This window comes from Callorhinus ursinus, unplaced genomic scaffold (assembly GCF_003265705.2).
Source record: "Callorhinus ursinus isolate GAN/ISIS: 27379988/994484 unplaced genomic scaffold, GSC_fseal_2.0 scaffold52, whole genome shotgun sequence".
In the NCBI taxonomy this organism is placed as follows: Eukaryota; Metazoa; Chordata; class Mammalia; order Carnivora; family Otariidae; genus Callorhinus; species Callorhinus ursinus.
This window is the reverse complement of record NW_027397114.1, coordinates 6,324,400-6,347,240: the sequence shown is the minus strand read 5'-3', so window position 1 is coordinate 6,347,240 and position 22,841 is coordinate 6,324,400. Positions and strand designations below refer to the sequence as shown.

Below are 22,841 nucleotides of genomic sequence, written 5' to 3'. Positions count from 1 at the left end.
GCGCACAACAGTGGCCCGCCCGTATTTGCTGAAAGGAGATTCTAGCCCTCTTGGGACAGCCAATGTCATGATTCAAGGAAAGCTGGTCAGAACAGTCATTCTGACAGCTCACCAGACTCTCTCCTCATACAAAAACCCCCTTCCCCTTGGCTCAGCTCTGAGGAGGCCGACTGTCACCACCTCCCCGTTCGCAGCCCCTATAACCCTCCTCTGGAGAACGGCAGCTTGTGTTTGGCTAAATTTGAGGGCTTCACGGATGTGCTTTTACGAGCTGCAATGACCTCATTCTCCCTCACAGCCCCTCGGGGAGGTGGAGGTCAGGGAGGGAGGAATGAGAAGCCCCTCTTACAGCAGGCAAACCGAGGGCACTGAGCTACCCAGGGCCAAGTCATGACCAAGAGGATGATTCAGGGGAGGGCCCCAGCTCTGCCCTAGCGGATGCTGCCTCCTCCTTGAGAAGCGGGGAGAACACTGGCACAGGGGAAGCTATTCTGGGATCCCAAGCAGCACACTCGCTGCGCTCCAGCCCCAGCCCTGCCACTTCCCAGCGAGGGGACCTTGCACACAAGTCAGTTCCCCTCCCAGAAGCCTGGTCTCCTTAGCTCCAGCCACAGGACCATACAGTACTCCCTGCTACCAACCCTCCTCAGAGGGAAGACAGTTCACAGGCAAAAGTGCTCCGAGAAACCCAGTGGCCTCCGAACACAGATGCTATTGCCCCAGTTCCCAAAGCTCCGTGCCCAAGATTCAGCAGGCTCTGCTCATGGGGGTGCGGCAACTGCCGCGGGGTCTGAAAAGCAACACAGGCGTCTCCTCGGCTGCGTTCCGAGTCTTCAGGCACTAAAATCACTCTGCAGAACCAAGGCCCCTGTTCACAGGCAAATGCTGCCGTGCAGGGAGCAGGGGACGCTCGCCCCCACCAACCCAGTGACATGGGGCAGGTCAGACTAGTGTGTCTTTCTGTAAAAATCAAGCAACGGGTTTGTTTTTTGAAAGATTTTATTTATTTATTTGACAGAGAGAGACACAGTGAGAGAGAGAGAGAGATCACGAGCGGGGGGGGGGGGGGGGGGAGTAGAGGGAGAAGCAGGCTTCCCGCTGAGCAAGGAGCCCGATGCAGGGCTCGATCCCAGGACCCCGGGATCATGACTTGAGCCGAAGGCAGATGCTTAACCGACTGAGCCACCCAAGCGCTCCATAAAGCAACGGTTTTATTTTTTGATTGGTAATCCCTAAATCTTCATGTTATATTAGTAAACTCATATCCATGATATATAGTCTGTCTATAACTTAATCTCCTATTTTTATGTGCCAAAAAAATGCTCACAGTAAAACTGTACAAGCTGCCACATTCTGCAAATATAAACTAATATTCCAAATAGGATTATCATTTGTTAGAACTGACTCCACTCCCCACCAGCTCCAAGCAAGATTCTTTCTTTAAATGTAATGACTTTTTTAAGTTGAAGTATAATTGACATAGAACATTCTGTTAGTTTCCCAGGTGTGCAAACACGATTCGCTATTTGTGTGTATTGTGAAATGATCACCACAATAAGTCTACTTAACATCTGTCACCATACACAGTTAACAAAAATTTTTTGGGGGGGGCGCCTGGGTGGCTCAGTCCATTAAGCATCTGCCTTCGGCTCAGGTCATGATTCCTGGGTCCCGAGATCGAGCCCCGCGTCGGGTTCCCTGCTCAGCATGGAGCTTGCTTCTCCATCTCCCCCTCCCCCTGCTCATGAGCTCTCTCTCTCTCTCTGACAAATAAAATCTTTTAAAAAAATGGTTTTTCTTGTGATGAGAACTTTTAAGATCCTAGCAACTTTCAAATACGCAAGACAGCCTTACTAACTACAGTCCCCATGCCCTACATTACCTCCCCATGACTTATTTATTTTATAACTGGAAGTTTGTACCTCTTAACCTCCTTCACTCATTTTGCCTGCCCCCGCCAGGCAAGACTCTTCACCACCTCTAACACACACTATAGTGCCAGGCACTATGATGAACCTTTTATTATACCTTATCTCATTTAATTCCACCTTATAGATCACTGGCTCCATTTCACAGAAGGAACACTGAGGCTCAAAGAAGAGACGTAAAGGCCACATAACTAGTACGTTGTCGAGGACCAGGACAGGCCAGTCTTACTGGGAGCAGGGAAGTCATAGAGAATGGGGTCCCCAGGGTGCGGGGGCACCTCCGTACCTGGTCTCCCAAGAACGACATCGCTGCCGGAATCGCCCCTGCTGTCTCTCCTCCTCCAAGACTTTCTTTTTGTCACAGTTTCCCAGGTTGATCAGAACCAAGGTGTCATATAGCAGACTGTCTTTCACCTCTTTATCCAGCCAGGAGTCGGTGGAGAAGCTTGGAGAGTGGTTAACCTGGGAGGGCAGCAGGGGGCTGGGCTGTCCAGCGTGGAAGCAGGGAGCAAGGCCAAAACGCCACCTCCAGGGAGCTACCTAAGCCCAGCATGGGGCCCTGGCTGCCAGATGGAACAGAGGGAGAGGGAGTCTGCCCCAGAGTCACGGTGAAGAGAGGAGAAAGCAGAACCTCCTCTAGTTTAACCAGCTTCGATTTCAGTCCTTTCCTCTTGAGAAGCATCAGGGGTGCCCTGTCTTTGCTTTCCCTCCCCCTGGTGGGTGTGCTCTCTTGCTTACATAGCATGCCCTAAAGCAGAGAGAAGGGCGCAGTCCAAAGGACCAGGCTGGGAGGTGGGGAAGAAGCCAGAGTGATGCATTCTGGACCCTCACCAGGATCGAGAGAGGGAGGCAGGTGGGAGGAGGGAGAGGCCTCATTCCTGCTCACAGAAAAGACCAGATCATTTAGATGCACTCTGTAACATTTGAAGATTTCTAGCAGTTTCTGAAGGCCTGTGCCTGGTGGCCAATTCCGCTCTTTGTATAAGAGCTCAAACAGCCATATTCTCCTTCCCACCTACACCTGTCAACAAGGGCTGGGAATGGAGGAAAGGCAAGGCCCCAGGAAGGGGACCCATGATTCTGGTTTTGCCTTCTGAAGACTCTGACTCTGTGCCAACCAGCCCTAGCAACTCCGACTTGGCACCTGGCTCCTCCAATCCCCACCTCCTATAATGCGGACTGAAGGGTCCCTTGAGGGCTGCTGAGCGCAGGTCTAATGGGGAAGAGAGACAGCCACCCTGCCCTCCTCTATCCACCCTGCCATGGGTCTGGGGAAGTCAGGAAACTCACCGAGGGGCTCCCCACCCATTCCCTTGGCCACACACACCAGGCCACTCTCTGTTGGTGCTTGGACCTGAGTGGCCCAAGCCCCTGAGAGCCAGGCCTGGTTCTGATCTGGAACATCATCATCCAGCTTTGATGAAGAACACCCCCTTTCTGGGAGACAATTCTGTGACAAAAAAATCAAGTTGTCTTTAGAGTCTTTCTGTGCCTGCGATCAAAGTTTCCAGGTCTGGGTGGACCTCAAGAAGGCACAAGGAACTCTCTAATTCTTGGCCATCTACCCCCCTCTGGTGGCCACTTCTCAGCTAAGGGAGGAGCCCCAGGCAGCCAGCACTGCCGCCGGATGAATAGGCCTGGCCAGGAAGTTGATTAAAATGATCTGGCTGAGCCGGGGATGAAGGGATGAGCCTTGATACTGGCTGACCCCAGGAACAGCAGTCAGTTCTCACCCCTCGCCCAGCCCCTCTACCTCCAGCAGCCAGGGCTTGAGTTTGTGGTCCAGCAAAATATCAAAGCCCAGGATTTCAAAGCAAGCACTGTTGAGTGTGTGGTTGGGGAAGCAGGTGTGGTAGTTATGCTTGATGATGGGGTGGGCGGAGATGATCGTCTTGATGATGACATCCTCGATATCTCTCCAGACCTGCTCCATGTTGTAGCCGTGGTTTTCCATGTACATGTTGAAGGTGGAGAGCTTCCTGGAAGGAAACCACAGGCCGTGAGGCAAGGCAGCCCACCTCTGGTCATCTAAGGCCATCTCCTGCGGGAAACCAGAAACTTTTGGAGACGTTAAGTCCCCAGAGGTAATGGTGACAGACACCCAGGACCCAGGGTGACAACAGGGCTGTGTCAGCTCAGGAGGGGACTGCAGGAGCCACAGGGCCACAGTACTTAAGCCTCCACAGCCTGGAAGTGGGTGCAGATGATGACACATAAGACCTGGCTTGGGCACTATCACTGTGATCCAGAAAACACCTGTGAGGCTGGGGCAGGGACTGGGTATTCCAAGGGGAAAGCTTAATGGGTGAATAAAAAATATTAAAAAAAAAAACACACCCTACATCATGGCTTTGCTTTGATGGCAAATAGTTTCTCAACCTTTGGTGTTCATTAGAAACACACAGGGAGACTTTTAAGAACACCAATACCTGGGTCCCACAGCACAGGATTCTGGGGATGCTAAAGACACAGAAACTTGGGGCGCCTGGGTGGCTCAGTCGTTAAGCGTCTGCCTTCAGCTCAGGTCATGGTCCCAGGGTCCTGGGATCGAGTCCCACATCGGGCTCCTTGCTCAGTGAGAAGCCTGCTTCTCCCTCTCCCACTACTGCTCCCCCTGCTTGTGCTCTCTCTCTCTCTCTCTCTCTCTCTCTCTGACAAATAAATAAATAAAAATCTTTAAAAAAAAAAAAAAGACACAGAAACTTTGCTTGAGGACTATCCACAAAGAAAAGGCAGCCCTGGGGCATTTCCACAGATAGGGTTACCAACTGTCCCAGGCAAACCAGGACAGTCCCGATTTTAGATAAAGAAGATGTGGTAGATATATACAATGGAATATTACTCAGCCATCAAAAAAAAGAAATCTTACCATTTGCAACAATGTGGTTGGAACTAGAGGGTATCATGCCAAGCGAAATAAGTCAGTCAGAGAAAGACAAATACCATATAATATCATTCATACATGGAATTTAAGAAACAAAACAGATGAACATAGGGGAAGGGAGGAAAAATAAAATAAGATGAAAACAGAGAGGGAGACAAACCATAAGGGAGTCTTAACTCTAGGAAAGAAACTGAAGGTTGCTGGGAGGGCAGATGGCATAACTGGGTGATGACGGTGAGGGCACGTGATGTAATGAGCACTGGGTGTTATATGCAACTGATGAATCACTGACCTCTACCTCTGAAACTAATGATACACTCTACGTTAACTACTTGAATTTAAATCAAATAAAATTTTAAAAAATAATAAATTTTTTAAAAAAAGAACTGAAAGTCTCACATCCTGGGAAACCCCTCAGTCACGGGCAAACTGAGATGACCTGTCACCCTATTACAGAGATCAGAGGATGTCTATGGTTCATGAGGAAACACTTAAAGGGGTGCTCTGCCAAGATGTCCAGCGACAGGTAAATGGATAAAGAAGAAGTGATATATATATATAATGGAATATTATGCAGCCATAAAAAGGAATGAAATCTTGCCATTTGCAACGACGTGGATGGAACTGGAGGGTATTATGTTGAGCGAAATAAGTCAATCAGAGAAAGACATGTATCATATGACCTCACTGATATGAGGAATTCTTAATCTCAGGAAACAAACTGAGGGTTGCTGGAGTGGTGGGGGGTGGGAGGGATGGGGCGGCTGGTGATAGACATTGGGGAGGGTATGTGCTATGGTGAGCGCTGTGAATTGTGTAAGACTGTTGAATCACAGACCTGTACCTCTGAAACAAATAATACATTATATGTCAAAAAAAAAAAAGAACAAGAAGATAGCAGGAGGGGAAGAATGAAGGGGGTGAAATCGGAGGGGGAGATGAACCATGAGAGACGATGGACTCTGAGAAAGAAACTGGGGGTTCTAGAGGGGAGGGGCAGATGGGCTGGCATGGTGATGGGTATTAAAGAGGGCACGTTCTGCATGGAGCACTGGGTGTCATACCCAAACAATGAATCATGGAACACTACATCAAAAACTAATGATGTAATGTATGGTGATTAATATAACATAATAATAAAAAAAAATAAAGGGGTGCTCTGGTCAGCTCTGAGCTGGGTCATACAGAAAGGAGGCGAATCTAACAGGTCTGAAAGACAATGGTGGGGACACATACACATCCACTCATAGGCACAGAGCTGAAATGGGAAGTGGAAATATGGAAGGAAGAGACGCAGGGGCGTGAAGAGGAAAATAAGACAAGAGACATGGCTCACAGACAGTCCAAAGAGCTCACTGGGCCCCAGCCAGTGAAGCCAAAAAGGAGGAAGCAGGGGTGGTCAGCCAATGCAAACTTGCTAAGAGCCTGCTGTACACGCAAAGCTCGGGAAATGAGAGAATCCTAAGAAATTGCCCCCCACTGTCATGGGAAGCCTAAAGACCACTGGGGGAGTCAACACACATATGAAACAACCAAGGATGCATTTATATAAAGACAGATTAGCAAAGGCCGCTCAATACAGAGGCCCACTGCCTCTACCTGCCATTGTCAGGGAATAAAGTGTAGCACCTAAATGAATTTTCCAGATCGCTTGAAGCCAAACCATTCAAGTGCAAAAAAAAATGTATTTAATTTGCTTAATTGGGAAATAAATTTTCCCAAAATAGATTATACACTTCCCTGCCTTCTTATAACAGACACTGCAAATCATAACATAACCTCTTCTTGATGACTCAGGCACATCAAAATGAATATACATTATTGTATAATTTCATAATGCCCAGTGGTTAGCCGATTCAATTTAACACATCAGCTATGTGCCAGGCACCCTGAAAGATGCAGAGGACCTGGTCTCTGCCCCTAAGCCCTGCCAGATTTCCAGTCATTCTGCCTCCCCTCCTTCACTGCTCCTGCTGAGTGTGCGGCTGCTGGGGGGTTTACCGGGGGCACAGATGGCCTCACGCTGAGGATGGGGGAAGTGTGAGCAGGTGAGGCAGTCAGCATGAGAAGCAGATCGCCTCAGAAGATGCGGAAGAGGAAGAAGAGGGAAGGTGAAAGGAAAAGGAAGGGACAGAAAGAAAGACTCTGCCTGGCACATGGCACATGGAGGCGCCCAGAGGCCAGGGCGCCACTCTAACCCTCAAGGAGTTTAAGTACAATTGAGAACACATGATGAACGTGTGCACCAAGCCAAGAGCAGTTATGGGCTATGGCTGATGTTGACCAGAGGGTGGTGGGAGTCCAGAGATGGGAAGGTTCCTGTGGGTGGTTTGACTCAGATTCCACAGGCTCGTCCTCAGAGATGGACCCCAATTCTCTCATCTGATTAAGTGAGCAAACAAAGGCTGGCTGCACAGTGGCCATATGGCTGGACCAGGATCTAGAGCCAGATCAGAGAAGGCAACATGGAAGCCTAGTGAGCCAGAAGGTCCTTCAAGGATGTTCTCACATATTTTCGGTTAGAGCTGAGCAAAGATGGAGAAGTGGAAATGAGCAAGCCTATATATGGAATGTGAGCCCCCAAGTGTCCTGGTGGAACACCATGGAGCGGACAGACAGACAGTGTGGCCTAGTGGTGAAGGGTAGAGACTCGGGAGTTTTTGTTGCGACACTCCTACCTCTCAGCTGTGGAAACTTGGGCAAGTTACTTAACCTTTGACACCTGTTTCCTAATATGCAAAATCATGCTGATAATAATAATTCTTACTTTGGAGTGTTGTTGTGAGGATTAGATGGGCTGTGGTGTGTCTGTTTCTTAGACCAGTGCCTGGCACCTAGCAAGTCCTCAACGAATAGAATGCTGACCACCAGTGTAGTAGGATAACAGTGGAAAGTGGTGTCTGAGCACCCATCAGGTCTGAGGCTGAAGCGAGGCCTGGGTCTGGTGGAAAGGAAGGGACACAGGGACATCTGCAGGAGGAACATTCAGGACTCAACAGCAGAGATGACACCAAACTCTCTAATCCTGCAGGTCCGGAGGCAGAGAGGGGGAAGCCGGGCAGGGCAGCCGGTTCGGAAGGCTGGGGTGGGAGCAAGGAGCGAGAAAACGCTGAGCTGGAGGCAACAGATGTCAGGGTGCTCTGAGCAGGAATGAGCCTGGAGCTCAGGGAGAGGGGACAGGGTGGAGGCCAGGGTAGCGGAGCAGAGGGGCAAGGCCTCACCTTGGGGGGAAGAGAGGTGAGGAAAAGGAGGAGGAAGGCAGGAGGGGGTGCAGGGCGACCAAACAATACTACACACTCTCCCCTGAGTCCTGGCACCCCCTAACACCCCTTCCGTCATGGCCTGAGAGCCCAAAGCCTGTCGTCAGGGTGTCTTCTCATAAGAGGAGGGAAACAGGGGCCCTTAGGTTACATGCCTTCGGACTGAGGAAAAATCACAGTAACCACAGGCAGTGTCCCCCTGGCTATCACGGGTCATTTGAGCCTCACAGTGACCCTGGGAGGTGGGCAGGGCACGTAGGACGGGGGAGGGCAGGGCAGGGCATCTCGCTGCCCTCACCTTACACACCAAGGGGCGGGGGCTCAGAATGCTGAAGACACCGGCCCGTGCGGGCTCAGCTGGTGAGAGGCAGGGCCGAGCCTGAAAGCCAGGCCTCACTGAGCACGGCTCTGGGCCCGGCCCACAGCAGCGAAGGAGGCTGAGCTGGTGCCCGCGGGCCGGGTGGGGAGCCCAGGAGGTGGGAGAGCTTCGGGAAAGACGGGTGCTGGCGCCCTCTGAAACAGGGGAGACTTCCCCTTCGAGCAGGCTTCAGCCAGTGCTTTTCCATTTGCTTTTTGGAAGTCTGCCAGCCACCAGGGGCGTTGTGAAATTTCACGTGCCTCTCTGATGCTTTGAAGCCAAACCGACTGTGTGTTTATCAGTCCTTTGAAGCCCGGCGTGGGGGACAGAGCATGCGCCCCGCAATCTGACAGACCTGCCTTCTCATCCCGCTCTAGCGTTTACGGCCGTGTGACCTTGGGCAGCTTAACCTCTCAGAGACTCAGTTTCCTTGTCTGTAAAATGGAGACGGCACCTAAGTCATAGTTCTGCACCTACAAAGGGCAGATGACGATGCCTCTGTCATAGTGAGGGAAAGACGCAATGGGGAAAAAAATGCACACAGAGCCCCCGGCACGGGCCCCACCACACCGGGGGCCTTAGCTGGTGCTGCTTTCCCTTCCCCTCGTACCTGGCCATGTTCACTTCCTCCAGCTCCCCCTTTTTCCTAAAACTCAAATGAGACAGGATCAGACAATAACATGAATGTAATAACTGGGAAGACACTCATGAAATCTTCCCATTTCTCCCCTTCTGGGGAATCTCAAAGCCAGCCAGCCACAGGCAGCCCGCACCAGGCAGCACGACCTATCATTCGAGAATCTCTGTCGGAGCAGCAACCCAGAAAACCACAGGCCAAAGGAACAATGGCCTGACATGTCCTTCTCCCTTGGCAGACTAGGAATCGATAAATATCTACTGGTTTGGAAATGTCAGAAGGGCCCAGTGTAAGAAGCATATGTTTTGGTGTGTGTGTGTGTGTGTGTGTGTGTGTGTGTGTGTGTGTGTGTGTCCTGCTGGGGATGTTTATCTCTCCTCCTCCCAACCTCCTAGGGTTTACGATGTAGACTTCTTTTAATGATTAACAGCCAGAGGGCAGAGAATAAGGAGGCAAAGAAATATTTGCTGAGCCCATGTGACCCAAGATGGAAACACTGATGGGGACGGGCCGGGTCTGAGCTCTGAGACCGGCAGGGCACGGAGAGAGAAGTGAGGCAGCCTCCTTACCTCTTGCTTCCAGTGTGAGCATCTCGAATGAAATTGGAACTGTGCTTATTAATGGAATAATTAGTCAGGTGCATGCAGATATCATCCTGGGGAAAGAGACACAAGTCTGTGGGGTCAGGAGGTAGGGCAGGCCTCCTGCTTCTTCTCTGTGCCCTCCCCTGTGGCTTAAAGCGATGGAAAAGAGGGAAAGTCTTGGGGCTTACTTAAACTGGTAAAACAGAGGAAGTAAAATGGTAGCCTTCAGCCTGGGGTAGAAGAGAGTCCAGCTACTCCTGAGATTGGGTGGTTCACTGCTTGAGAGACATTTCAGGAATCCTGGGAGATCACAGAGTGCAGGAAGGGGGTGGGGGAGGGACGGGGGCTCGCCCATGGCCTTCTCTCCTCCAGCACCACAGATCTGGGGCACTAGCTTTGCAGTAGGGCAGATCTGGCCACGAGTCACAGCCTCATCTCTTCCCAGTTCTGTGACCTTGGACAAGTTCCTTCAACTCTGAGTTTTCATTTCCTCATTTGTAAAATGGAGATGATAATCTCTATTTCTGAGGGCTCCTTAGAGGGCTAAAGGAAGGGACGTCTGGACGTCTGCAACCTGGCACATGGTAAGTTTCAACCAACAACAGCCATGTCCACAGTGCCTTGAGAATGTGGACTGAACTGGGATTTTTCATCCCCCTAAGGAGGAGGGGCCAGGGCACAACCCCTGAGCTCACCAGGTTGTCTGTGCTGGGGTGGGAGTAAGAGGTGGTGGCGAAGCGTGCTAGTCCTTCATTGTATGCAAAAATCCTCAGAGGGTCACAGGAGGTCATCAGCACATAAATCCGTAGGTCGAACTTGAATCCGTCAATGATAAAGGGCTGTGAGGAGGGAAGAAAAGTCACATAAGCCTCAGAGGAGAGATTCAGACTTGAAGATTAGTGCCTGATCTTGGTTTTGCCTGATACTACAGAGTGCGGGCTGGGCTGGGGCCAGGGAGGAGGACAACGGGACTTGACCTGTGGGAGTCACTAAACCCCACTTGTGCCTCAGTTTCCTACAGCACAAGTACCTGCCTCCCAGAGATCTCCTGGCAACCAAGCAAAGTAACATGAAAAAGTCCTGTGATGAGGCACCTGGGTGGTTTAGTCGGTTAAGAGGCTGCCTTCTGCTCAGGTCATGATCCCAGGGTCCTGGAATCAAGCCCCGCTTCGGGCTCCCTGCTGAAGGAGCTTCTCCCTCTCCCTCTGTTGCTCCCTCTGCTTGTGCGCTCTCTCTTTCTCTCAAATAAATAAATAAAAAAAATCTTTTTTAAAAAATCTTGAAAAAACATTAAAAGTCCTGTGATGAAGGACATGTTGTCACCATCTAGGGCTATGTTACATGGCAGTTCTGCAAGAGTGCTTCCTGCAATGCTGGCCAGTCCTTTCCAGTCCACGCACACTTCCAGAGGGCTCCCTCCCTGCAGTGGGCTATGCCACTGTGACCTCTGACCTCTGGCTCTGGAGCAAAGCCGGTTACCATGATCCCTCCAGGACTATTGCCCTCTCCCAAATGAAGTGGGACATCCACAGACTAAAGGTGCCCTCCAGCTGTCACCTGCTAGAGGTGACGGGCCAGCCTAGTAAGGCCACACCAGGTACAAGGGTACAAGGGTGAGGGATGCTCTGGCCCAGACACCTGTCACATCCCTGGTCAGAAGGCCTGGTCTGACAACTTTCAAGGCAGAAGACAGGACTCGGCTTTGCCCCTGTTGCCTGCCTCATTTCCCATGGTGCAGCGGAGCTAGAGCCTGAGGTTGTTGTGGGATAGAAAGAAATGATCACAATGAAGAAGTACCTTTGAAATATAGAGTTGACAGATCATATCCTCTCCTGGCTTGATATCTTTCACCGTCCGGGTGATGAATATACCTCTCCCTTGGCAGCCTGAATCCGGCTTACAAATGTATGTCTTATTTTTTCTTGACCTGCTGTAGTTCTGCAAATCCCCCCAGCTACCAGAGCAGCAGGGAGGGAATGAGATACACTGTTAGCGGGGGGGAGCAGTGAAAAGGAAGGCTAGCTCTTTATTTAAAAAAAAAAAAAAAAAGGCAACAACAACAAAAACACTAAAGCTATCTAATGTGACAAAGCTCCAGAGTCAACAGACACGTGTTGGGAGATCTGGCAACAAGAGAGACAGCCATGCACGTGCACACATGGTGGAGAGAGTGTGGGCTTCGGAGGGAACTCAGGCCTGGATTTAAACCCAGGCGACACCACTCACCAGCTTTGTAACCCTGTGCAAGGACTTGACCTCTTTAAGCCTCAATTCCACCATCTACACAATGAGGATAAGATCACCTGTCTTGTATGGTGGTTAATTACGTGACAGAAGGCAGGCAAGGTGCTGATACGTGCTGCATGTCCCGTGAAGGTAGCTGTGATCCAAGTATTTTGGCTTCCTGGGTTTGCAGATAGGAGATGTGGAGCTCTGCACATGGCTCTAGCCCTGACCGGTGGTGTGACCTTGGATCAACCAGTCTCTTCCCCTCCTGTAGGCTTCAGCTCTTCCCCGGGAACACCTCCACTCCAGCCAGAGTCTCAGTGCGCAACTACTACCCTTGAACACACTCTGAAGAAAGTATCTTCAGAAGAAGGAAACCAATTTAAGGCATTCTAAATCTCAGTCTTGCTACACTTCTTGTTTTGCATTGGAACTCATTGGCATGGTGACCCTTTGCGAAGTCCCTTCACTGCAATGTTCTTCAGTGGCCATTGAAATCTGGAGGAGCCCATTGGCCTGAAGGCAAACATGTTTCCGTCTAAGTTGCTACTGAGTCCTGAAAGTTGTTCCGGACAAGCTAGGGAAGTCTGGGAATCCTGGGGCTCTTGGTTTGGAAAAGCACTGGGCGCAGAGGACAGACTGGGATTCTCGCCATGTGAAGAGAATTCCAATGGCAATGTCCCTCTGCCCCCCCTCCTCCTCATCCCAAAGACCAGACTGTACCCAGGTCACGTTCATGCCATCCCACACTCCCTCTGTTTCTTACTGGTGTGGTCTAGAGCATTTTGTGTACTAAGCATGGATGCCCAGTTTCAAGATGGATAGAGTGAGGCAGGAGACTGGGAAAGGCTGGCTGCCATCCATGGTCCTGCCATGGAACAGAAGCCAGGTGTCCCTCCCGGCTCCTAATCTGGGCACTAGCCATTATCTCACTCCCTCCAGAAGTGCTCAGGGTCCTTAAAAATTCAGAAGCTGCAGTTAAAAGGTTGGAACAAGTTCAAAATCAACAGCTTTCAGGGTCAGAACAAATTCTCATCCCAACTGCAGGCACAGGCTCCAAGGCACCCAGCCCCTAAATGTCATCTAATTTTTTATAGCAGAGCCTTGTGTTCTCTCAACCTTGGACACACCCTTAATCCCTTCTCTTCCCAGAAAGGGAGAGAGAGAAGGGAGATCCTTTGGGAAGGGAAAGTAGCACCGGGAATCCCGAGCAAGAGGGAAATGGAAATCGGGGGTGGGTAGTGCAGAAGGAAACACAGGTGGGCACTTACTCAGCAGGAAGACACCAGGTCTTAGGGAAAAAGTGGAAATCCTTAGGGAACATCTTTAACATGCGGCTCATATTCCTGGCCAGCAAGTCCTTGCGGCAGATTTCACTCATCCCAGGGAAGTGATTGATTTTCTACAAAGGACACCAGAATTCATGAACAACGGGGGCCATGGGAGTACCCATGAGATCCCCTTGGGGGACAGTCCTAAAAGGGGGGGGGGCCCACTGGGTAGATGCCACACTTCTACTGAGACCCAGCTCTGCCCCGGACAATACCTGGTAACTTTTCATCTCCATCACCCTCTCCAGTGACACTGAGTAGTCCGTCCAGTAGAGAGTCCAGTCATTGGCTTCCCCTCCCTCTTGAAGGCCATACCGCTGGGCGGCCCTACGCACTGCCATGGAGTTGGAAAAAGAAAGGCCTGTCAGTCCGGGGAGTGGGGGAGGAGCACAGGGTGGGGAGGTTATGCTTTTAGGTGCTCACAGACCCTGCACTGAAGAGAGACACTGCAGCTTGTTGGGACTGGAAGCCATCTTGCCTGGTCTGAACACACCATTGCCAAGAAAGGAACATGAAGAGCTATTGAGGCACACAGCCAATACCCGGTGAACCCCACAGAAGGTTATCTGGGAAGAATGTTTTACCCGCCCTGGTTTCCCCTTGCCAGGAAGTAGGCTTCTGGCTTTCCTCCAAACACTAAGCACAGAATGTTCGGGGAATATAAACTAATCCTTAACATCAGCCAGAGCCAAGCCTAATTAGGAAGGTAAATTGACAGAAAAAAAAGTATACAATGCATTTCAAAACCACATATATGCTATCACATCCTTCTTTCCCTGTCCCTGTTAGCATTAGTAACTGGGAGATAACTCCAACACAAACTCAAACGCTTTCAAGGGCCTGGAAAGGAAGAAGTACCTATAGTGACCCAGGGGAGTCAGGACCAGTGTAAAACATTCAAATTTGAAATCCATATAATGACAATGCTGCTCTATAGTTTGATATAGTTCTGTAGGTCATCTTCAGCCCGTGGACTGCCAGTCTCTAACTCGTGCTCTAACAAGCAGAAACAGCTGCCTTCTCTACAATCAGATTCCCAAATAACCCTATAGAGGAACTATAGAGAGCTAAAATATACACCACTGTGGTCAAAACCCATATTTCCTTGGAATGAGATTCCCAACTTCCTCAAATAGTTCATTGAGAAAGGAAACAACAGAATGTGGAGACATCCACTTTTCATCCTCAAGAATATACAAGATGACCCTTCCCAACCCTTTGGGGTAATCCACTGGGTCCCCGTCGTGGATCCCTTGAAGGCAGGTGCTCACCGCTCTCATATCGGCAGGTGGAGAGATTGATCACCAATCATCTGGAAAGAGAAAAAGGAAAGCAAGACAGAGACAGACACACTTGCCAGAATAGGTGACCACACCCAGAAGCATCGGTCCCAGGCGGGGCTGCATGAAACCCATCCTGCCACACTAAGCCTGGTCTGACTACCCCCCATGACTAAAGACAAGGATCCCAAGGGTCACAGAGTGGCGGAAGACACGGACTCTACCAATGCCCCACACGGAGGCAGAAATTCTGTACTGCGGTTATAACTACTTCTGCTTCAGCTTCATATGAACATCATCACCTCCTCAATCCTTTTACTCCAGTGGCCCATCAGGAAAGGAAAGTGAAAAATGTTTGGGCCAAGTTACTTCATGGTCTCCCTCCTCTTGCCCCCCCACTAAGGGAAGGGGTGAGTTAGAAAGTGGACAAGCTTTCCAGCATCAGTGAGTCTGAGGAGTGATTCGTTGTCCCTGAAAGGAGCAAGGTGTGACGGAATAGTAAGTAGAAACCAGAACGCAGAAGCCACAGGCAGATCCTAAGAAGTCAGCGTCAGTTTCATTATTTTTAAAATGTACTAAGTTCCCAGGACAATAAGCACTTCCTTAAAATGAGGAAATTGTCTTTTCCCACACAATTAAAAAAAAAAAAGCATTCTAAACACAAATAGAATGAAGATTAGGACAAGGTGTGGTTTGCGATTACACACACCATTATTTGATTCTATAAAACTGATCATCAGGGACACCTGGGTGGCTCAGTCAGTTAAGCATCTGCCTTCGGCTCAGGTCATGATCCCAGGGTCCCAGGATCGAGTCCCGCATCGGGCTCCCTGCTCAGCGGGGAGCCTGCTTCTCCCTCTCCCTCTGCCTGCCACTCCCCCTGCTTGTGCTCTCTCTCTCTGTCAAATAAATAAATAAAATCTTCAATCAATCAATCAAACAGATCATCAGGTGGATTCTTCTCATAATGAACTGAAGGAGGTGTGATTTTGAAGGTCCCAGCACACAACATCTCTTTAACCTCTCGTTAGTGGCCAAGGCCCCCTCCCCTCCAGGTCCCTTCTGCTCCCAACAACATGGATCCCCGTTCCCCGTCTTTCAGTCCTAACCTCTTTTTCTTCCTCTTCTTCTTGCCTTGCTGCTGGGCATTCTGAAGCCCCTCTTGCACCCCAGTGTTCTCGCTCACGAAAGCCAGGGTGATGATTTCTTTCGGATCTTCTTGGGAACTGTCCTCCCGCTCTTCCAAGTCTGCCCCTTCCTCGCCGTCCAAAGGCAGGCACTGGAGCATCTCCCCAGCCGGGGAGGAGGCTCTGGGGAAATCCCTGCGCACCCTGGGGAGAGAGCAGAGGGAGCAGCAGTTACTTGGATCTGCCTGCAGGGGGACCCCCTCCCTTGCTCATGTGGGTGGTAGGCCCACTCTGAGACCAGGCGCTGATTGCCGCTTAGAAAATGCCACCCCACCTCCACGGTTGGTACAAGCTCGGGGAGAGAGCTGATTCCACCTTTTGCCCTCAGGGACTCTGACCTTGGGGACTCACTCAGCCAACCCTGGCTTTGGTTTTTGCCCTCCTGGGATTTTCAGGAGCAGGCTGAGAGGCTATGCATGGCACCACCTGGTAAACAATCTTATTAAAGTGAGTGAGTGTCTGGAGACGCCCTCAAGAACCAAGCCCTAAGCCTTCCCAACTGAGGGAGTTAGTCCCAGTGGGTGCAGACGAGGTGCTCTGAGGAGGTCTGTTAACTGTTTCGACACTACAAGGAACCCCCCACGCCCAACCTGCCGCTGATGCTGAATGCAAAGGTAGCTTTGGAGTACAGGGTCAATACGTAGCTGACTGAACACAATTCAAGCCCAGGGCCAGACGGAGACCTTCAGAGACCCCACCCACAGAAAAGGTACAGCATCTCCCTGATTCAATTCAACGCAAAAACAAGACCAAATGGTAAAAATACCAATAGGGAAGTCTAGCAAAGTTCTTGTCCCCCCCTCCCAACCATTCCCATGATGACTTCTTTGTTGTTTGCTTGAAATTTCAAATATCAAAATCTGTAATGGTTTTTAATGCCCCTGTTTCAGTAATCCTTAGGAATGTGCCTTTGGGTAACCCAGAAAAGCCCAGATCCAATCAACGGATCCATCTCCTTCACATCCAAGGCTTCTATGACCATAAAGCCAACTTTCTGGGGCTCCTCCTCCTCTTTACCGCCCAAATCCTGCCGACCTCCTCACCACGGCAACCCCTGTCCTTTGATGCCTTTGCTACTTACTACCTGTTCTTCCCTCATCAACTCTTTGGCTTTTAAAAAAAAGATAGTAATATCTTTATGATAATTTATTACAATGAAATAATAAAACATTAAAGGGAGTTTAGACAAGGATAGGGTGAGAAATCACATGTGGCTTTCCTACCCTGGAAGAGCAACTTTGCCCCCTTTGTATATTCTCTTTGATTCTTAATTTCTAAGCACAATTATTCTTCTATAATTGTAACCATACTATAGAAACCATTTTCTATCTGCTTCCCCCTCCCACACACACTTAATATCATATCAGAAACTTCCTTTTGGTGGTGACAAAGTTTACTTGTTTCCAGTGTTTAATGGCTGTGTAATAAAACCCCACTGAAGGAATGTGCCTGAATTTAACTGACCATTACCCTATCGCTGGCTATGTAAGATGCTTCCAATTTTGCTGTTATATTAATGGCTCTGAAATGTGCTCTTTTGTGTATAGAAGGCCTTTTACTTCTTGAGGATTATTTTTCTTAAGATATATATCCAGAACCAGGATTACTAGGTTAACATAAAAATTATATAGCTTCTGGTTTTATTTTATCTATCTATCTATCTATCTATCTATCTATCTATTTATATCACCATGTTGTTTTCCAGAGGCACTCCAACGATTTGGATTACCACCAGCAATACATGGTTAACAGCAGGCCCAAGAGACTCACACAATCTCATGGGAATCACATTTCCTTCGTACCCACACTGGCTAATTCTCAACAATGTTTTGTACCTTATGGGCCATGTTTTTACCATAACCGCACCCTTCCATGTCTCTCTGCCCCTTTCCCAAACCAAAATTGCGGAGTGGAGGGCTCTAACTTGGAGGCTACCTAGGAATAACTTAATAATAAGCCCTTATATGAATGTACTTCTTTATGTTTTTCAAAGAGTTATCCCATACACCATCGCACTGAATGCTCACAACCATCGCCAAGAGGAAGGGCAGCAGTATTAAGTCAGCCAGGGATCGCCTTGGGTTTCTCTCTTGCTCAAGAGCACTGCCACTTATAGCCAAGCCCCTTTATGGCGACACCTGAGCAGGGGGAGAAAGCGTTGTACATGGCACAACGAACCAATGACACCTGGGCCTTGTGAGTCCCTTTTCCCAGTGAACAGGCACATTCTTGTTCAAAAGGACTAAGGTGCATGAACTCTTGACCTTGAGTTGCTCCCTTGGTTCCAGGTAAACAGCCACTTCCACTCGCCTAGCCCTCCACAACCAGCTTCTGTTTACCAGGCCCTGGAGGAGTAGCCTCCGTTTACCTAAAGGTTAATGTTAACTTGAGGAGAGAAAACTGACCCTGAATTTGGCCTCTGGAGTTGCGAGTTGTCTTTGCTCTTTTTTGAGTCTTTGCCCAAGTGGTAAGAACGAGTCATGGCTGTTGCTACTTGTCTGCGTCAAAGAGAAAAACAACAAAAACGGCAAAAAGATCAAATGCTGTGGACTCTTGCACTACGAGAGGGCCCCAGGCACATAGACCAAGGAGCTGAGCCCACGTACTTCTAAAGGAACTGGTCCCCATAGCGTACTTAGCTGCCTTCCCCTGGATTCTAGGCTACCTATGACGTGAGAGCCACTTGAATGGTACCCGAGTCAGGGGCAAGATGGTGGAGAGCAGTCAATGCCACATGGCGTCTACTTTGGCTTTGCCTTTGGCCCCCCCAGCTTTCTCTTCCCCCAGTCCTCTCCTTCCTGTTTCATCCTCAACACTAAATCCCTGCTGAATTCCCTCAAAGGCTCCTGACAGAGAGTATCTTGCTCCGAGTTTGCTGGGGTGGGGAGTGCATGTGTTGCATGCCGAACCTAGCCCGCTGACATGCTCACCTGGCCCACCACCGTGTGTCCTTGGGATAGTTTTAAATAGAAGTAGTTGCCAATAACCAGACAATGTAGATTTCTCATAAAAATCCAGAATTTCCATTTCTTTTGGGAAAGTCGGGCCCCATTACTTCACGCCAGCTATCCAATAGAGCCAAGCCGTGGCTCCCTCTTAAGTATTTTTCAGTTGGCCCCAGTCCCGTCCTCACAGTGTCCCTGATACAGGAGCCAAGCAACAGGTGCCCTGGTGCTATTATTTTCCTTACAGTAGCATTAAGAGAGAGGGAACATTTTTGTATGACCAGGTCATTTGTCTCCTTCAGGCCAGAGGCCCAGCCTCATGGACGTCTGGATTGAGCCATCCTCCTTTAGCACATCCCTGGCCCCCAAGCAGCAATGAGTTAGAACAAAAGCTGCTTCCTGGGGCGCCTGGGTGGCTCAGATGTTTAAGCGTCTGCCTTCGGCTCAGGTCATGATCCCAGGGTCCTGGGATCAAGTCCCGCATCAGGCTCCCTGCTCCTTGGGAGCCTGCTCCTCCCTCTGCTTCTCTCTCTCTCTCTCTTTCTCCCATGAATATATAAATAAAATCTTAAAAAAAAAAAAAAAGCTGCTTCCCCCCAGGACCTCTCAAGTCTTACTAAACTCTATCAGCCTTCTCTTTACGAGTCTCAGCAGCCACTCCCTGCTAACCTGGGGGTCCCCACCTACTCTCCTGCCCAACAATTTCATTGTCAAAAGTAATCTTGCAGCCTTGAGGAATCAAAGGAGGAGAGGCATTAAATTCTAAGGACAAAGCCTAAGGAGAATACAGAAGAGTGAAGGGTGCTGCCAGCATCCTGAGCCATACATACACCCTGGTGTAAGGGCCTCTGCAGTCAGAGAAATGACTTTTATTTATTTATTTGTTTGTTTGTTTGTTTATTTATTTTTTAAGTAGGTTCCATGCCCAGTGTGGAGCCCAGCGTATGGCCTGAACTCACGGCCCTGCAATCAAGACCTGAGCTGAGATCAAGAGTCGGATGCCCAACTGACTGAGCCACCCAGGCGAAGCATCTGATTCTTTGATCTCAGCTCAGGTCTTGACATCAGGGTCATGAGTTAAAGCTCTGCATTGGGCCCCACACTGGGCGTAGAGCCTACTTAAAAAAAAAGAGAGAGAGAGAGAGAATCGGATGCTTAACCGGATGGGCCACCCAGGCACCCCCAGAGATGTGACTTGCTAAGAAATCACTTGCTAAGAGGCAGCTGAAGTTTCCTGTCATTTTAGTGTGGGGTTTGATCTTCGATCTTCCCAGCCAGACAAAGCCAACCAAACCCTGGTTAGACAGCATGAAAATGCACTTCATTGGCCACCAGGGGGAGGGAATGAGCCCTGGGATGGCTTTGTGCAAACACATTGCAGGTTATTTGGAAAATCTCAAAGAAGGGACCATATTTCATTTCCACTTCTGAAGGGCTCTACAGGTAAACTACTCTTCTTACCCCTGGAGGTGCTGCAGAGCATGGAAAATATTTAGGGCTTTCTTTTGCAAAGCTGAATTCAAATACAGGTGTCAAGAAACTGGAGGAAAGAATCATTTGGTGATTGATTAAGAACAGAGAGTGGAACATGTTTAAAGTTTTAACCGAAGTGGAACATGTCTAAAGTTTTAACCGAGTTTTTTTCATCCTGACCTTCAGAGCCTGGACTTTTCTTTCAGTCTGTAGTACTATATATGGCACTGAAGAGCTATCCTATTGTGTCTGCTGTGGACTTCCTTCTCCTCTCCCAAATAATAGGTTTTCCTGCATCTCCTCGCCTTTTCATCTTTTGGTCCTCATTCCCCTACCAGAAGAATCTCTCTGAAGGCTTCCAGGATCCAGCTCTTGGAAAAGGTCAAAGTAGATGGGGGGAGAAGATGTGGAGGTTAAGACCTCTGGATCTTGCTTCCACCTTTGCTTCTTTGACTTTGTATGTCATGAGAAGCCAAGTAATATCTCCTCCCTTATTTCCTGTCTTTTTTTTTTTTAGTATAGTTGATGCACAACGTTACATTAGTTTCAGGTGTGCCCTCATTCCCTGTCTTTTCTGTGATTAAAAGACCACTAGGAAGAGAAAAACTTCACATCTAGAAAAGTGCTTTGAGCTTTGATGCAGGCAGGATAAATTAAGATGCTTTTTATGGCCTTTTGGCTTTCAATTCTAGCCACCCTGGAAATTTCAGTACAGGGACTGAATGGGTTCTTAGCAAGACATGGGCTAACAAGGGAGGGATGTGGGCGCTCAATTGCTCAAGGGCTGTGCCAGTAAAAAGTGCTGAGAATGACTGGCCCCATTCTCTGGAAACACTAAGAATCTTGCTGACTCCGATGACATTTTTTATTCTGCTAAAAGCTGAGAGGAAGGTGCAATTTACGGGGCAGACTCATGTCCAGCCATTTTCCGCACAATACTCAGTGTATCACCAGCAAAGACTGATGGATCTGGATCCAAATCCCAGCTCTACTTACTAGCAGGTGACTGTGGGTGAGAAACTGAGCCTCTCTGTACCTCAGTCTTCTCATAACTAAAATGAGGATAATAATATCTATCTTGTGGGGTTATTTTAAAGATTAAATGAGTTCATATTTATAATGCTCTTAAAGCAGTGCTTGGTTCAAAATAAAAGCTCTATTGTAAAATGAAAATATGACAGTAGGGTTCGTGTACCTATTAAAGAACTTTTTGAAGTGCCTGGCACACGCTGGTGCTTAATAAAGGCTAGCTCCCTTCCCACCTCATCCCCAAATGTAAGTTAATTTTTCCTAGCATTCAAATCCCAAAGGAGAACATTCCTCAAGCCTAGAAGAATTCTCCTTCAGGAGGTGAGAAATAATAACTGGAAGGGGGAGGAGGGCTGGAGAGGAGGGGTAGGGCTATTTGCAGAGGGCTGTGCTGGCTATCCAAAACAGAAGTGTCTCTCTGGAAGATTTCTCCAGACAAAGGAAGAAAGGTGATCAGGAGAAGGACCCAGTGATGGGGAAGGAGGCAGCGAGAGTTTTGCGATTCCCAGGGGTCTCTGGTATCTAAGGAACAGCTCCCTGGGCGCACCGGGTTCGGAAAATCGAGGGAGGGCAGGAAGTGAACGAAAGTGGGGACAGGAGGGGAAATGGAGCTAGGAAAAGAAGAGTTGGCGTGTGGGCAAGGTCTTGGCATCGGAGTTTTGAGGACGAGAAAGGGAGCGAGGGTATTGGAGAGCTGAACGCGAGTACGGGACTGGGAAGAGACGAGCTACTGCGCCAAGGAAGAGCAGGGACCGGGAGGGGAGTGGCTTTGGCGGTAGAGCGCCATTGGGGAGGGCGGAGGGGGTAGCCCTGGGGAACTGGGCATCGAGGGGGACTTTGGGGGTATGACGGACCGGGTTTCCAGCGGGGAGACACTAGGTGGCCACGATCTAAGGCCAGCACCGGGTTTGGGGGGCTCTTACCCGCGATTCCTACTCCCCCGTCTTGCCCCTGCTCTGCTGCCGGTACCGCTCGCAACCACACCTGCGGGCCCCCTCCTCAAAAAGATTAAGGAGACACGCTCCCACTGGCTGCCCGACAACCCGCAAGCCCAACCCTCGCCCCTCCTAACTTGGGGTACGCCCAGCCCTCATATATTTGCATATAGGGCTTTCTAGGTCTTCGATTGGCCCCAGCGGTAGGCTGCCGTGCCCCCTCCCCTCCCTCCCTCCCGAATCCAATTAACCGCCCCTGCTCTCTGAGAGGGCAGCGCCCGAGGTTGTCCCGGGAGACGCGGAGGACGCTTGGGCCGCGCTCCCGGCGCTCGGAGGCCCCACTACCGCTAGCCCAGCGCGGGTCCCCGCCCTCCCCGGCCCAAGCCGTGTGGGCGTCGGGGCGGCGTGCGCAGGCGCAGGCGCAGCCGGAGCCTCGGGGCCGAGCGGACTCGAACCGTCGGCCTCGTGAGCTGCGGCTGCTCGGGAGGGGAAGGCGGGTGGGTAGCGCTGAGCCGGGCCGCCCTGTACTCAGGGCCGGGGCGCGCGGTGGGAGGGGGGAATAGCCGAAACAGGGACCAGGGGCTGAAACCAGGACCGGGGGAGCCCTGCAGAGAGCACCGGATTGAGACCCCAGTCAAGACCTCAGGCACGTGTCATCGTGGGCAGTTGATATCACCTCTCCGGGCTTAGCTTCTCTAACAGTAAAGTAGCTAATCGAAAACCTACAATGAATCGCTCTGGCTTCTTAAACCATGATATCTCAGAGTGGGGGATCTGGCCGAGA

At 49.9% G+C, this 22,841-nt stretch overlaps 1 protein-coding gene across 4 annotated transcripts in view; it reads right to left on the bottom strand.

Moving 5' to 3' along the window:
- Positions 1-22,278, bottom strand: part of TTLL6 (tubulin tyrosine ligase like 6) — a 38,227-nt gene extending 15,949 nt beyond the window's left edge. For 2 of the 4 annotated variants that reach the window (XM_073883825.1, XM_025859188.2), the window contains exons 1-8: positions 14,480-14,520; positions 13,424-13,542; positions 13,149-13,279; positions 11,449-11,605; positions 10,347-10,490; positions 9,637-9,722; positions 3,682-3,907; positions 2,215-2,390 (exon numbers count right to left, since the gene is read on the bottom strand). In XM_073883825.1, coding sequence (XP_073739926.1) covers positions 2,215-2,390; positions 3,682-3,907; positions 9,637-9,722; positions 10,347-10,490; positions 11,449-11,605; positions 13,149-13,279; positions 13,424-13,444 — 941 coding nt within the window. In that variant the 5' untranslated portion in view covers positions 13,445-13,542; positions 14,480-14,520. Of the gene's footprint in view, positions 1-2,214; positions 2,391-3,681; positions 3,908-9,636; positions 9,723-10,346; positions 10,491-11,448; positions 11,606-13,148; positions 13,280-13,423; positions 13,543-14,479; positions 14,521-15,597; positions 15,820-18,080; positions 18,174-22,045 lie in introns of those variants that run through there. The other 2 variants (XM_073883824.1, XM_073883826.1) reach the window with 2 other exon arrangements.
- Between the last annotated feature and the right edge of the window lie 563 nt (positions 22,279-22,841).